At 40.1% G+C, this 15,029-nt stretch overlaps 1 protein-coding gene across 3 annotated transcripts in view; it reads right to left on the bottom strand.

Annotated features, from left to right (window-relative positions):
• RBM17 (RNA binding motif protein 17) overlaps window positions 1–15,029 on the bottom strand; it is a 50,732-nt gene that overhangs the window by 4,377 nt on the left and 31,326 nt on the right. For 2 of the 3 annotated variants that reach the window (XM_057498175.1, XM_036908188.2), the window contains one exon: window positions 13,554–14,938. The exons of the other annotated variant lie outside the window; for it this stretch is intronic. In XM_057498175.1, coding sequence (XP_057354158.1) covers window positions 14,835–14,938 — 104 coding nt within the window. In that variant the 3' untranslated portion in view covers window positions 13,554–14,834. Of the gene's footprint in view, window positions 1–13,553; window positions 14,939–15,029 lie in introns of those variants that run through there. 3 annotated transcript variants of the gene reach the window in all.

Below are 15,029 nucleotides of genomic sequence, written 5' to 3'. Positions count from 1 at the left end.
ATGGTTTGGTATTCTGGAGGCATCCAGGAACTGTGTCTGGGGCCCTGCAGCCACTGTGCAGAGCTTCGTCAGCACAGGGCTCCATCCAGTATGGAAGGCCAGCTGATGACTGTGGGTGAACTTCAAGCTAGTGAAAAGGCCTGCAAACCCCCGTGTCTCTGTCCAGGAGCACTGTGGTGACACATCATCCCTCCCCTTTTCCCACCTACCTCTATTCTAGGAAACACATTTTCTACTTCCCAGCTATAAGACCACCTTATAATTTCACAGAGAATGCAAACCTGTTCAGAGTGACCCAGTGTTGGCTGGGAGAAGCATTCTCTGTGGGATATTTAAGGTTCTTTATATCCCAGTCCTTAAAACGTACTCAAAGCAAATGTTTAAGTGCCAATCTTGGACTAAGGACTTTAAAACCTTTGTACTAGAATGAACTGTTACAGATCTTCAAGATTAATTTGAAGTTCACAATTGGCATGCTGTCTTTCTTATAGGTGAGTCCAACACCATGGCTTTGCCATCTGACCAACGAGGCTTGGTGGCCCATCTCTGGCTGGCTGGGCTGAGAACTGAAAGGGGATGAGGCCTTAGACCCCAGAGTTTGTCCACCTTGCTTTGTAGGATGTCTCCTACCTCTCAGGGAAGACTGTTTGAGTGTCCAATATCTGAAGTGGCTCTAGTAAGGTATTCGTTCATGCTTTGGAATGTTCTGTTTTAGAGCCAGAAAAAGGAAAAAAACATTTTTTTCTCTAAGCTCTAAATGTGTTTTTCAGGCCAATGTTGCCTTTGTCTGTTTGCTATATTATTGTTCACATATTTTAGGACCATGATCATGCCCACATTTCAGCATGATTTGAGGACGTCTGATATGTTTTTAATTTATCAGACTGCCTAACAGAATGGTAAGCATCTAATAAGTACTTCTTTGGTAGCTAATTGGTATAAAAATATATCATTTCCAAGAATATTTTTTCAACCTGCCCCAGTCAAAAAATAAATTACATAATTTGACTTAAATGATTACTCTGTGTAGATAAACAGAGAAATGGCATCTTTTAACACTGGAAAAAGCAAGTGATACCACTCTTCCACCTTGCCCCAAATTTCCAAATGGACCTGTTTCAACAAAGTTCAATGTCTTACTCCACCCTCTGCTTCCCCTTTAAGTCCTGGGAAGATGAAATATTTCAGCACAAATAAGCTTGCTCAGAGCCATCAAACAGCTCAGTGGGTCCAACAGCACCAGGTGGTTGGGACGGTTCTTTCAGTGGTTGGAGATGACTACTGGGTCTGCCCAAAAAGTCTGTCATTAGGAGGAGGGACTAGCTATTCAGAAAGTGGGGTTGTGTGGGTGACCGGGGTGAAGGGAAGGACATGTGAAGAGGAAGGCTTATTTTTGTCAGAGAACATGCATTTGTCTCAACACAGGAGGAAAAGCATTACCTGTATTCCTGCATAGTCATTGTTATAAAAATAACACAGCTGGTGAGATGTAGCAAAGTGTGGAAATGACAGGCCATCCGAACTGATGAGATGAATGCATTCATGAGGCTTAGAAGTAACTGTCCACTACAAAGTTGTATCTGTTGAGAATCTGAGAGTCTATTAAAGGGAAATTGATGAGTTTCTATTTCCTCGAGGAAAAGGATGGATTCTTTGCTTAGAAGTTCTCACAGCTGGCTGGCCTTTTGGAGTGTATGCTCCTCCCAGGCCTGGAAAATGGAGATGTGTGAGAGGAGCTCCTGCCCAGGGCCTGGCTGGAGTCCTGAGGTCCCCTTGACGAGGCATGCTGATGTGTTGACTGGGGGGCAGTGATCACTGTTCATGCTCTTAAGGCTAAAGAGAACACAGAACTGTGAAGAAAACCTTAGAGAGGATCACAATCTTTGCAAAGAGGACACTCACCTCAACAGGAGCACGAAGACCAGGCAGACAGAGGAAGAAGCTGTGAGTCACAGGAAGAAGCTGACTCACTGAACCGGGGAGATGGAGGCAATGGAGAATGAGAAAATTCTCTTCCTCCAGCTTGTCCCAGGTTCCCCAAGACTCCCTATGGGGCTAACAGGTTTATTTTTAATGAATGTGAGGTCTTCACCAAAAAAGTCTTCCCTTTTGTTTTCTTTAATAATGCCCAGACTTGAGTGTTGCAGAAAACCTAACTCTTTCAGAAGCTAGGAAAAGGCAAGAAAGGGTCCTCCCCTAGAGCCTTCGAAGAGAACACCTTGATTTTGGACTTGTAGCTCCCATAACTGTACGGGAATCAATTTCTGCTGTTTTTTAGCCACCCAGTTTGTGGTAATTTGCTATGACAGCCCCAGGAAACTGCTACAGCTACTGTTATATCGTATTGTCTTTGTTATATGCGGCCTAACCTAACCTTCTTAACCTAACCTAACTAATCTTACAAAACACACTTTTCCACTTGACTCTTATGTCATTGTTTACTCAGCAACTGGAAAGTTTACAGGCAAATGGCTGATGATTTCCTGATTTATAGGAGATAAAGACAGCATTATTATCAGCTGCACCCTGTCTCTGCCCAGAACCTTCCTCTCTGGCAGGGAATGGGGCAGGGGCTGGTGAGCCATGAGGATGGAGAGGTACACATGTCATGAGATCAGGGCCTCTGTCAAGCATAAGAAGGAAAATCAGGGCAGCTCTGGGCTTGAGGACAACTCATTAGGTGTAAAGTCTAGGCCTCAGGCTGAAATAATAGAGTTAAAAAAGAGGGTTTGCTCAGTTAAATGGGGAGAACCTCCCAGCATGCCATCTGGTGAATGTAGCTTTTGTTTGGATATTTTTGTGCCTAGCTAAAATTTGCTATCTTTCTAAGGAAAGGGGTATGAGAGGATATTTGGGTAGGCAGCCATCAATCTTCCAGTCAGGGTGGCTTGTCTTATTATTTTGTTGTTGGTTTATCTTGTCCACATTATATTTTGAGTGCTTAGACAACTGCCTGTACATAGTAGCTGCTCAATAAATATTTGTTGAAGTAATAAAACAAACCTCATTAATATTTTCAAAGAGATAAAGAAAGTATAGGGAAAAAAAGGGAAGACCAGGGTGCCATGGTAAAAAAAGGGAAATATATCAAATTAACATTTCAATAAGAGTTTAAAGATCTAACACTTGATTAACTGGAGTTTCAGAAAAAGAGAAAACTAAATGGTGAAGCAATAATAATACCTAATGTAAGATTAAACTCCCAGAGTTTAAAGACACAGTCTCTAGACTGAAATGGCCAACCACCATATCATAACATTTCTAAACATTGGGAATAAAGAAAGGATTCTAAAAGTTTCCAGGGAAAAAGACATGTCACATTTAAAGAAAAATCAGAATGGTACTAGACTAACATAAAATGAAGTAATATCTCAGAAGACTGATATAATACAGTTTAAAACCCAACCACATATATAAGTACAAAAATGGTTGGTGGGGTAGAATAAAGACATTTTCATATATACAAAAACTAAGAAAAATTTCATCAAGTGCCTGGGGGGAATGTATTCTGTTAAAGCAAGAGTACAGAAGATAGGAGACTAAAAATCCCCAATATGGGAACACAGCCAAGGGAAGTCTCAAGAAAAAGTACAAAACTGATAGACTGATATATTGGACCTGGAGAAAATTGAATGGCAGATAAAAAACAGTGGAAGAATTAGGAAAAAAGTTAAAACCTTATGTACATACATATCCTACACAATTTTTAAAAACTGTCATTAACTCTAGGAAAACCTAATAGTTATGTAAGAAAATATCATATTAGCTGGATCATAAGTGAATCATATGAATGTAGCAGTAAGTTAGCAATGCCTGATACATCAGTGTAAAATTTTGATGTGAATACATCAGAACAGGAGGAGAAATGGGACATGGGGTTTGGGGCTTCAGTTAGGAGAGCTGAATCCTTCTCTCCCATAACAGAAAACCACTAGGAAAATGTCTAGAAATACTAAATCAAGAAATAGCATTATGAACAAGTTACAACTATGGAAATAAATGCTATAAAAAGACAGCTACAAGAGCTGAATGTGCTTTCCTTTGGGGAATAGGACTGGTGGGACAGATGGCTGTTCTAATTTGATTCAAGCCTTTGAGCACTTAATTGATTTTATAATTACATGCCCATATTATTTTGACAAAAGTTAAAATTAAAAATTGAAGACAGGAATAACAGCCCTACTTTCAACCCAAATTTTGGTAATAATTATGCAAAAGTTCAGAGTGACTCACTACAGTTGGTCCCTCATAAAATACTCACATCCATACTTGGCTAGCATGGTTTATTGACTTGCCATCACTTTATTTTCAAAGTGATACAGTGTCAGCATGATTTCATCTTTGTTGATTATGACCCTAAGAACAGTATTGCAAGTAACTGTAAAGTGTGTCTGCTAGTTTAAGATTTTTTTTGCCAAATTATCAGACTTTGATTCTACTTGCTTCTGTTTTTCCAAGATCAGTAATACAATTCCCTTAGCAACTCCATTCTCTGGACCCATTTCCTCCCACTGGTTTCAGCGTTCTGCAGACCCGCCATGGGCTCTGTTCCAAACCCATCCTCGGGGACAGTGCCTAGCTTCTCAGACACCTTGAACACTCCATGTGTTCCTTGCTTAGGACACTTCAGGAGTGGGAGAGAAGTGCAACAAGAAGAGAATATAGAAGAGATTTAATAAGAGCTTTTAAAAATATTGTGTGAGCATGCAGAGGAGAGAAAAAGGTGGTTGCTAAAGAAGCCCCAGCTATTACCAAATCCAGAAATCGCTGGTATCCTGAAACTTAAGGAAATAAATGCTGTAAAAATATCCGCAGACCTTACACCTTTTAAAAGGAAAATAATGTCTTTCTCTGTTATCATAGTTGTATGAACCCAAGACATTCTATATGTAAAATATTTCCCTCACACTTTTTTTTAAAGTTTACTTTTAAAAACTTAAACCTATTTTGTTAATGTCTGTTTATAATATCATAAATCAGTATTTATATTACAACATTTTGTGTATCATTCTCAGTTGAGCCAGTTGTATACCATGATTTTCATCTGAGTCAGGTTTTTCCTGGAATTGAATCAGAGTGTATAATGGATTCCACTTTCTCATCTGGAGGCAGACACCGTCTGAGGGTCCTCATCTTCCTTCTCTCACAGCACTGAGCTCTCCAGGCCTTTTGCTCAGCCACTGGGTTGAGATTTCCTTTCGCCATCATCCTGGGAATTACTTTTCCCTTTCTCCATGTTGTGTCCCGTTTCCCTAAGTCAATGTCATCTTTTTCTGGATTTACTCCTGGAGTTGTAGTGGGTTGAAGAGTAAGTGGAAATAAAGAAGGTGGAGAGTTCAGACTATTCTTAGACACCTGCTTAGGAAGAGAAGGATGAAGAATGAGGGTAATGGAGGGAGAGGAAGTAGCTTTCTGAGGCTTATTTAGAAATATGGAGTCTGAGACAAAGTAATCCAGCTAACAGTTAAAAGTAGCAGGTAGAGAGCAGAGGACTGTTGTTTCCCATTTTAAGGCTTATGTGCCAAAAAGCCCTGCATGAGTAGCAATCCACTAGCTGCAAGGTAACTGTTGAAAGAGTAGGGGAAAGGGCCAGTTCTCCAGGCAGAGGAAATAACATATGAGCTTAAAAAATCCGCAAGTGTCTCTGCCTGCTGGGACATAGGTGGCAGTGTGGTGGGACAATAAGCATTACGGTAGGGGAGAACCCCCAAACTCACTCTCTTAGGGTCTAGGCTTGGCTATGGAGAGCAACTGGATAATTCTTTTGTACGGGAGCAACCTGAAAGCTGAGGCATTATTTCGGCAGATTAGAGAAGTGGAAGACTAGAGCCCGGAGACTAGTTGGAGACCACTGTCTATTCTAGAGATGATGAGGGACTGAAATCAAGGAGCTCCTCTGAGTTAATACAAAAGATGGAAGAGAAACAGAACTGACAGGTCTCAGGTACAGATGGGGTCAGGGTATATGGAAAAGAGAAGAACCCAGGGTGATTCCTAGGCTCCTGACTTTTTGATGACGCCTTTGCCTAAATCAGATGACTCTGCAGGAGGTTTGAAAGAGGAAAAGTGAGTGAAGTTTGGAATGTGTTTGAGGCAGGAAGGGGATGTCTATAATAGGCAGTTGGATACAGATCTGAACTTTTGCAATGAATACTGGCTGAGATAAAGACATGTTAGTCATAGAAGAAACTAAAGGCCAGTAGAGTCGATGAAATCACCTAGTAAGGGGTGAAGGGTAATGCTAACAGGAAGGGGGGTCACAGGCCTCACAAAGGGAGTTAACCTCAAACCCTTAACAGTGTCAAATGCCATAAAAGGTCAAGAAAGAGAACTGACTAGATGCCATTAAATGGGGGTCACAGTGATCTTCAACAGAGCGATTGAGGAAGCCTGGTGGAAGCAGAGGTCTAATCTGTAGTCAATTACAACTGCCATTCCTTAAGTGTGAGTTGAATCGAAGGGTTGGTCAAAAGTTAAGTTTTAAGGAGGTGCCTGGCCATAGAGTGTAGGTGACTGAGAAGACTAGGAAAGAACAGGGACACGAGGGAGTAGGAGAGTGGGCTAAAAATTCAAGGGTTTGACTGTTTTCCCCACAAGAGAGAGATTTGTGAATGTTTATATACTTCAGAAAAGTAGCTAGTACGAGTTTGAAAATATTGGAGAGACAAAACTAAAGTCTCACCATACCATCCAGCAACTACACTCCTAGATACCAACTAATGTACAAACTTGTGGCCACAAAACCCTGCACACAAATGTTATTTACAGCAGCTTGATTGATAACCTCCAAAAACTGTCAGTGATCAAGATGTCCTTCAGTAGGAGAATGATACACTGTGCTGTGTTCAGACAACAGAATATCAGTCACCAGTTAGAAATGAGTTAACAAGCCACAGAAAGATATGGATGAATCTAAAATGCACAATGCTAAGTGAAGGAAGCCAATCTGAAAAGGCTATATATCATGATTCCAATTATATGACATATGGAAAAACACTATGGAGACAGGAAACAGAGCAGTAGCTGCTGGGCATTGGGGAGAGGGGAGATCTGCATGGTGCAGCACGGAGAGGGAATTTTTTTAGGGCAGTGAAACCATTCCATATGGTGAATACAAGACATTAAGCATTCATCAAAACCCATAAACCTGTACAGCCCAAAGAGTAAATTTTAATGTATATAAATCTTAAAAAACTGATTTAGGATGTTGGGAGGAATCCCAGAATGAAATGCAGCTGGAGACAAATACATGTAAATGTATAACAAACATACAAAACTTTACTGAAGGTTAAGTGGGGGAATAAAATGTTGACCAAGTAACTTTGGAAATGAGTGAAGTCTGTAAGACCAAAGGCATGATAAACCAGACACAAGCCCTGTGATCTAGTTGATGAGTTTGTTCCCAAGAGTATGGATTAACGATTCTGAAAGTACTATATATGTATATTGAAACTGAACAATTAAGTGATGGCAGAAGGTGGGAGTTGGGAGTTGGAGTGGGAGGTTAGAAGCAAGGGGAGGTGGTAAGATGATCCATGTGGTGAGGGGTCAGAGCTGGAGCCATCAGTATGAACCCTTATTTACCTGTTAACATAGATACAGGTGGCTACACATACATGGTTATTCTACACACATGTATTTCCTTGTTCTATTAGCTGACAGGGCCTAAAAGCACCAGCACCCCAAGAGCAGTGAGCACACCTAGTGCCCAGATCTTGGTTCCTAATACCATTCTCCAGTGAAAGGAACCACGGCTACTTGGAGAAATGGCTGACTACAACTGAGGCAGGAAATAGGTAAGAGGAGCCTAGCGTATCTTGTAGTGCCAGGATCTGAGGAAGTGCTAGAAGCAAACAAAGCCAAATACCACACAATGATGGGGATGATAAAGTCCAAAGGCATACAGGTGTAACTGAAAAAGTTTCCAACAGCCAAAGCTGGTACAATTTGAGCAACAAAATAAAGTAATATTGGATTATAACCCAAAAGGTAAGATAAATATCTGTAAGTTCATACTGATACAAATGGTAGTGTAAACAAAGGCGGGAAGAATAGACAAATCATCTTCAAGAACTCCAAATAACTTACATAGCTTCTCCATCCTGAGGAAGTGGAACATACCTCCTATTCCTTAAATGTGGTTGTACACAGTGAGTTTCTTCCAAAGAATAGAGTATGGAAAGGGAGAAAAAAAGAGTACTTCACAGTGAGAAACCTGACAAACACTACTTCAGTCAGGTGACCAAGGTCAGTATCAACATTGGTAAGTCATGTTCAGAGTGTTTATTCTTGTGTGATGAATGGCCCTTCATCTCTGTATTCTTCCTCCCAATAAAACACTTCAGTCTAATGAGAAAACATCAAATCCCAGTTGAGGGACATTTTACAAAATACTAACCAGTACTCAAAACTCAAGGTCAGCAAAAACAAGGCAAGCCTGATAAACTGTCACAACCCAGACAAGCCTAGGAAGGTAGGACTAAGTATAATGTCTTATCCTGAATGGGATCCTACAACAGAAAAAAAAGACTTTAGGTAAAAGCTAAGGAAATCTGAATGACGTCCACAATAAAATATCTTCATAATACACAATAAAATATATTCTATGAAATGTATGGGTCACTATTGGCTCATTAATTGTGATGAATGTAGCATACTATTGTGAGGTATTAGTAATGGGGCACTGGGAGTGTTAGGGAACTCTACTATAATGACAGCAAATCCTGGAATCTAAAATGAAATCTTTTCTTTTAAAAAAGCGATAGTAATAACCAGGACATCTGGGGAGCAACTCAGTACTAGCTAGATGCTAGAGTGCCAGGGGCAACGAGACAGTCAGGGTGATGCTGTCCCTCCATGTCCTTCCTGCCGCTCTGTCTGGAAAGCCCTCCTCTTCCCTCAGCCCTAGGGAAGCTCACCTCTTTCATTGCCGTCTCACTTTATCACTTCTAACAGATCTGCTCAGTCATCTCAAACCTCTCAGCACTTTACAGCCACCGAGTTTATTGCCAATTTATTGTGTGCCGGATATGTGCTGGATGCTGGGACGAGATAAACTGATGCCATTAACCACAAAGAGCTCGGTCAACTGACGTGCTGCTCCAGAGCATATCACCTCACACTGGTTTTGGTTTCATTTCTCTTTGAAACCAACTATGAACTTGTTGAAAGCAAGGGTTCCTACCTTATTCATGTTTTCATTCCCAGTGCTAAACACAGTACCTTATAGTAATTAACAAAAGAAATGCTTGTTCCAACAAAATGAGTTCTCTTTCAGCTTAGGTAGGGATGACTACTAGGAAAAGCAAACTGAGAAAAATACAGTCTGCAAGGTTTTAATACTGGATGATTTTTAATTATCTGCAAAAAAACTGCCCCCAGCTTTTGAATATATCACACACATTTTGAGAAGCAGACAGACTGTATGAGGTGAATTTGCTCTTAAGCAGAAGAGAAACCACGGTATGGGGCCTCCTGCTTTTTCCACCCAGAAGAGTTGCGCTCAGGCAGTTGCAGTGTATCACGGCTGTGACCAGGCCTTCCTCCCGGCCATCCTGAGCATGCTGCTTGATCACCTGAAGTTCACTATGGAGCTACCATGGCTTAACTGGGAAGGTAAAAAGCATTTCCAAAACTACTTAAGAGTAAACTACATTGTCACTTACAGTTCACTGGCCAGAAATTTCACATGGCTGGCCCTAGCTCTGGGTTAAGAGTTTAATTTTTCTAGCCTTCAAAATAGAGGCAAATACAGAAAGGAAAGTTTGGGACTAGGTGTTGGGATATGCGGTGTTTGCCACAGACTTGTTTCCCCCCAAAATATTCACTATTCTTCCCACATACGCATTTTAAAACCACTCACCCCTGAACTCAGGAAGACAACTCCAAGTCTCTTCCAGTTATAGATTCCAGTCCAAAATTTTTGAAGGCATTTTTTCTTCATCAGGTCCAGATGTGGCCTTACATGATGCACATCTACAGCTAATGCCAGGCTATCTGCCCCAAACCCAGGCCCTAGCACACGGAAGCAGGAAAGGACAGGATGTCTGCATTTCCACACTTGAGTATACAGACCTTATCCTTGTCATTTAAAAGGAGCACGGTGTCTTGTAGGAGCTGCTCTGGGGCTCTGTCCTGTCCCTTCCCTCTCACCTGAATGACTCTTCTCTTGGGCAAATCAAAACCATCATTTGAAGTGGGAAAATAAGTTTAATTCCATTTTTTTCAAGACCAAGTTCTCTAAATTTCTGCTAAAGATGCCTGCTGGGCCCCCTTGGTTGGGTTTCAATTATGGTAGTTTTTTCCAAACCAGGAAGACTCTAACACTTGGAACTCAATCATTCAGACTGGAGGTTCCAGGCAGAGAGAACATGTTAGTGAGGCTCTATCTTCTGCACTTTGTTTTTCAAGCTGGTTTCCTTTAGTCTGACTGTCACTCTTGTAGGACTTTGCAGCTTGCTATTTATTCAACCTTCTGTGATGCTTCCATGAAGGGTTTATTTAAGCCTTCTAACATTCCTAAGTAGGTGTGATTATCATTTCTATTTTCAGCCAAGGCACTGGTCACAGAGCAAGTAAGCAGAACAAGGTTTGAACCCATGCAGTCTGGCACCAACACCACAGCTGCCTAAGAGCAACCAACACATGCCAACATTAGCTTCCCTATCATTTCCCTTAACACCATTCTGATCTGTATTCTACAGTACAGCAATAGTTTGGCAGAATGTTTTGCCACCAAATAACTAGGCCCATCAATTTTTCACAAACTAACCTAGCTGATCTTCCCTAATCCTGTCCTGTATCCTCCATCTCTTAGGATTTGTCATTTGCAATTCCAGATACCAACTTGTTTATCAGTCAGTTGTTATTAGTTGAGAACTCAGTATGGCTTAAGCAGGAAAGGAATGGACCAAAAAAACTAGATAGCAAATAATCTCCAGACAGGCCCCTGTCACACTTGCAGGTTTTATATAAAGCATGAATACTCCTAAGTCATACCTAGAAACTGCTGCAAAGACCACCCTGTAACACAAATGACCCTACAACACGTCAGTAGGGATGACAAGGTCTTTGCCCCTGGCTCCTCCAATGCTGGACAAAAATGTACCTACCCTTGCCAGCACGAGGATGGCTTCTTTACAAGCTCTGCTCCAAGCTGAAGCCTTGGGTAGCCCGTCTGATGAGAAGAGCTCAGCCAAGCCCCTGCCTCAGGTTAAGACAAGCTAGGAAAGCAAGTTTTCCATCTCTACCTTAGGGAGAGGGTAAATGCAGGGAACTCCCCAAACACAAGAAGGGCTTTCATAAGATCACAGATGGGCCAGGAATGCCCAATGTCTTACATGAATTTGTAATTTGAAGTTAATTTGAATTTTAGTTAATACTGAAAAACTCAGATTTCTCAAGTTTCTCACTATCTTACAGATTTAGAAATTATTCCAGTAACAGAAATTCACTACAAATAATGCATTTAATGCAAACAGTGCAGTCATGATAACTTAAAAATAATTAGGAGGAAACATAGGCAGTACATTCTTGAACATCAGCATGAGTAATTTTTTCTGGGTAAGTCTCCCAAGGCAAGGAAAACAAAAACAGAAACAAACAAATGGGACTCCATCAAACTAAAAAGCTTCTGCACAGCAAAGGAAACCATCAACAAAACAAAAAGGCAACCTACTGAATGGGAAAATATATTCACAAGTGATATATAAAATAAGGGGGCTAATATCCAAAACATACAAAGAACTCACACAATTCAATACCAAAAAGAGAAAAACACTAAAAAAATGAGTATCAGACCTGAAGAGACTTTCCCCAAAGACATGCAGATGGCCAACAGACACATGAAAAGATGCTCAACATCACTATTCAATCACCAGGGAAATGCAAATCAAACCACAATGAGGTTATCACCACACACCAGTGAGAGTGGCTAGGATCAGTTAAGACAAGGGTTAACAAGTGTTGGCGAGGATATGAAGAAACCTCATACACTGATAGTGGGAATGTAAATTGGTGCAGCCAGTATGGAAAATAGTACAGAGGTTCTTGAAAAAACTGAAAATATAAACACCGAACAACCCAGCAACTGCACTTTTGAGAATTTATGTAAACAAAATCACTAATCCAAAAAGATACATGCACAACTCCCCTTCGTTCACTGCAGTAATATTTACAATAGTCAAGGTATGGAAGCAACCCAACTCTGCCCATAGGGGAATGGATAAAGATGTGGTATGTGTATACAATGGAGCATTACTCAGCCATAAAAAAGAATGAACTCTTGCCACTTGTGATATCATGGATAGACCTAGAGGGTATTATGCTAAGTGAAACAGAAAAGACAAATACTGTATGATTTCACTTATATGTGGGATCTAGCAAAATAAAACAAACTCTAGACACAGAACAGACTGATGGTTACCAGAAAGGAAGTGGGGGATGGGTAAAATCAGTGAAGGGGAAAATAGTATGTTCAGTATTTTGATCTGGGTGATGGTTACATGTGTATACATGTGTCAAAATGGATTGAGCTGTACACTAAAATTTGTGCATTTTATTGTATGTAGCATTTTACTGTATGTACCGCAAAGAAACTTTAAAAAAAAAATTCAATCACTCTGAACATTAAAAGTAATGAAGGAGACTAAGTTGTGTTCATGCTAGTAAAAATCAAAGGAGTGTAAGTCACCTGCCATTTCTGGCTGCTGCTGCTGAGAATGCTGGGGCAAGCCATCTCAGTGCAAATAAGCAACAATGTTATTAGAAAGCATAATGGCATTGAAGGCAGTTTAGAATTTATGCTGTAGGAACAGAGTTTATACAAATTAATCTAAGCTGTCACAATGAATACATCCCCGATTTAAGATGGTTTGACTTACAATTTTTTGACTTTACAATGGTGCAAAAGCGCTACACATCAGCAGAAACTGTACTTGGAATTTTGCACTCTTCCCAGGTTGATGGAGACCCTCTTTCCAATCCTCTCTTGTGATCTTGGGCAGCGGCACTCAGCCTCAGCTCCCAGGTGGCCACGCAATCACAAGCATCAACAACTGGGACACTGACAGCCCCCCTACCCTGATGGCCGTCCTGTTTTTCACTTTCAACACAGTATCCAATAAGTTACATGAGATAGTCAACTTTTATTATTTGATAGCCTTTGTGTTAGAGATTCTGTCCACCTGAAGGCTCATGTATGAGTTCTGAGCACTTTTTAAGGTAGATGAGGCTAAGCTGTGATTGGGGTGGGTTAGGTGTGTTAAAGTACAAATTTTCAACTTATACCGAGAAAGTTCTGTGCACACAGCATAGCACAGAGGTGCCTATAAACCCAAATGTGGGACCCACACTGGCACTCAGTATCTAAGTCTGCAGATAGACCCATCCAAGTTCCAGGTGGCTGTTTACTTTTATGTCCCAAGAAATGTCCAATCATGAGATTCTTTTACTTTCTTTACATTCTTTAACCCCAACTTATTTTACAGAATATGTGCACTTTTATCACAAAAACCAAGTCTTAATTAAAAATTACTCAGTAAAATAATACCACAAAAGAGAAAATGTTATCCTTTTTATTTATGTTAAATAAAAACATGAGAAAATCCTTTTTTAAAAAGGGTCAGAATATTCCTTATGTCTCCAAACCAAGTCCATGGATGCAAAGAAATGTTGAGTGCTTTCTTCCCCGAAGGGTCACAACACACTTTCATGTCTTAATAATCTAGAGACAACACAGGTGCATGTCCTTCAGAAAAGTCACATGCAATATTCGGGCAAGCAAGGAACAGAACACAGGCACAAGTATATTCTGGAAATACTTCCTGCTCTGGCAATAAATGTCAGTACCAAATATTTTTATCTCTTTTCTTTTTTGTGGTCCTACTGAATTTTTAAGCCACACATACCACTGCACTTTAATGGTACAATTTTTCACCATTTCAGAATTGTATTACTTGGCAGTACAGTTTAAGTAGATGATGTGGCTGAATTTTATGAAGTTTTAAGTTACATACGAGAACTACTACTACAAATTTTGCCAGTAGAAATGTGACCCCAAGGAACCATCATTTCCAAAACATAATTGGGCACTCATTTACAATGTACCTGCAAGGTTTTCAGTTAACTTAATTTCTGATCTACACTAACAGCTATGCTTGAATCTCTGAAAAAAATGCTAGATTCATGATTTCTATATCCATATACCCCAAATCCACCACAAACTCTGTAGTCTGACTTAGCTTAACCAAAAATGATCCATCCAAATAGGTCATGGTAGGCTCACAATTCTTCAACCTCAGTTCAGGTCATAAAGTTTTTTTTCTGACTGGAGTCAATAAGAATTTCTCTGTTAGAGAAAGAAGACATTTTCACCTTTGGCAGACTGCCAAGATGATACTTTATTATAGAATTTAGGAAGCTACAGTTTAGTAACTTGCAGGTTTTATTAAAATGAATCAAAAAAGAAAGAAAGAAAAGCAAAGGATAACAATACAACCCCAAATCCCAAAACTTTCTAGATTTTTTAGTGCAAGAAATGCTGGATCACTGAAGCACTTGAGAATTACCATGAAATCCTAGCAAAAAATGTAATAAAAAAGAGAAACAACCAGAGAGGCACACAGATTGTTGGTTTTGTTTTTTTTTAAAGGATTTTTATACTATATTAAAAAACCACAAAATAAAAAAGGGATCAATCAACATATATTTAGAAGTCCTTCCAAGAGTCTTTGTACCCAAGAGCCATGGAGGCTGGCTGCTGCCATTTTCTTCTCTGCTCAGCTTTCAGCTCATTTAAGGGTCACTGGAGATGACTCATACTCTAGTTCTTAAAATCAAACTTGTTCTGCCAAATCCAAGACCCTGAATTTATCCAAATTGTAGAAACATGCTTTTACCACCCGTCCACCAAAATACCTCCCATTCAGGTCAACAACAGCTAAAAGGCAAACAGAAGAACAGTCAGTTATTACAGGTATCCTGAGACAGTTCAAGAACATGTCTTAATTACAATGATCAAGATCACTAAT

Source organism: Manis pentadactyla, chromosome 3 (genome assembly GCF_030020395.1).
Source record: "Manis pentadactyla isolate mManPen7 chromosome 3, mManPen7.hap1, whole genome shotgun sequence".
NCBI lineage: Eukaryota > Metazoa > Chordata > Mammalia > Pholidota > Manidae > Manis > Manis pentadactyla.
Note: the sequence above shows the minus strand (reverse complement) of the source record. Positions and strands in the feature narration are given on the sequence as shown.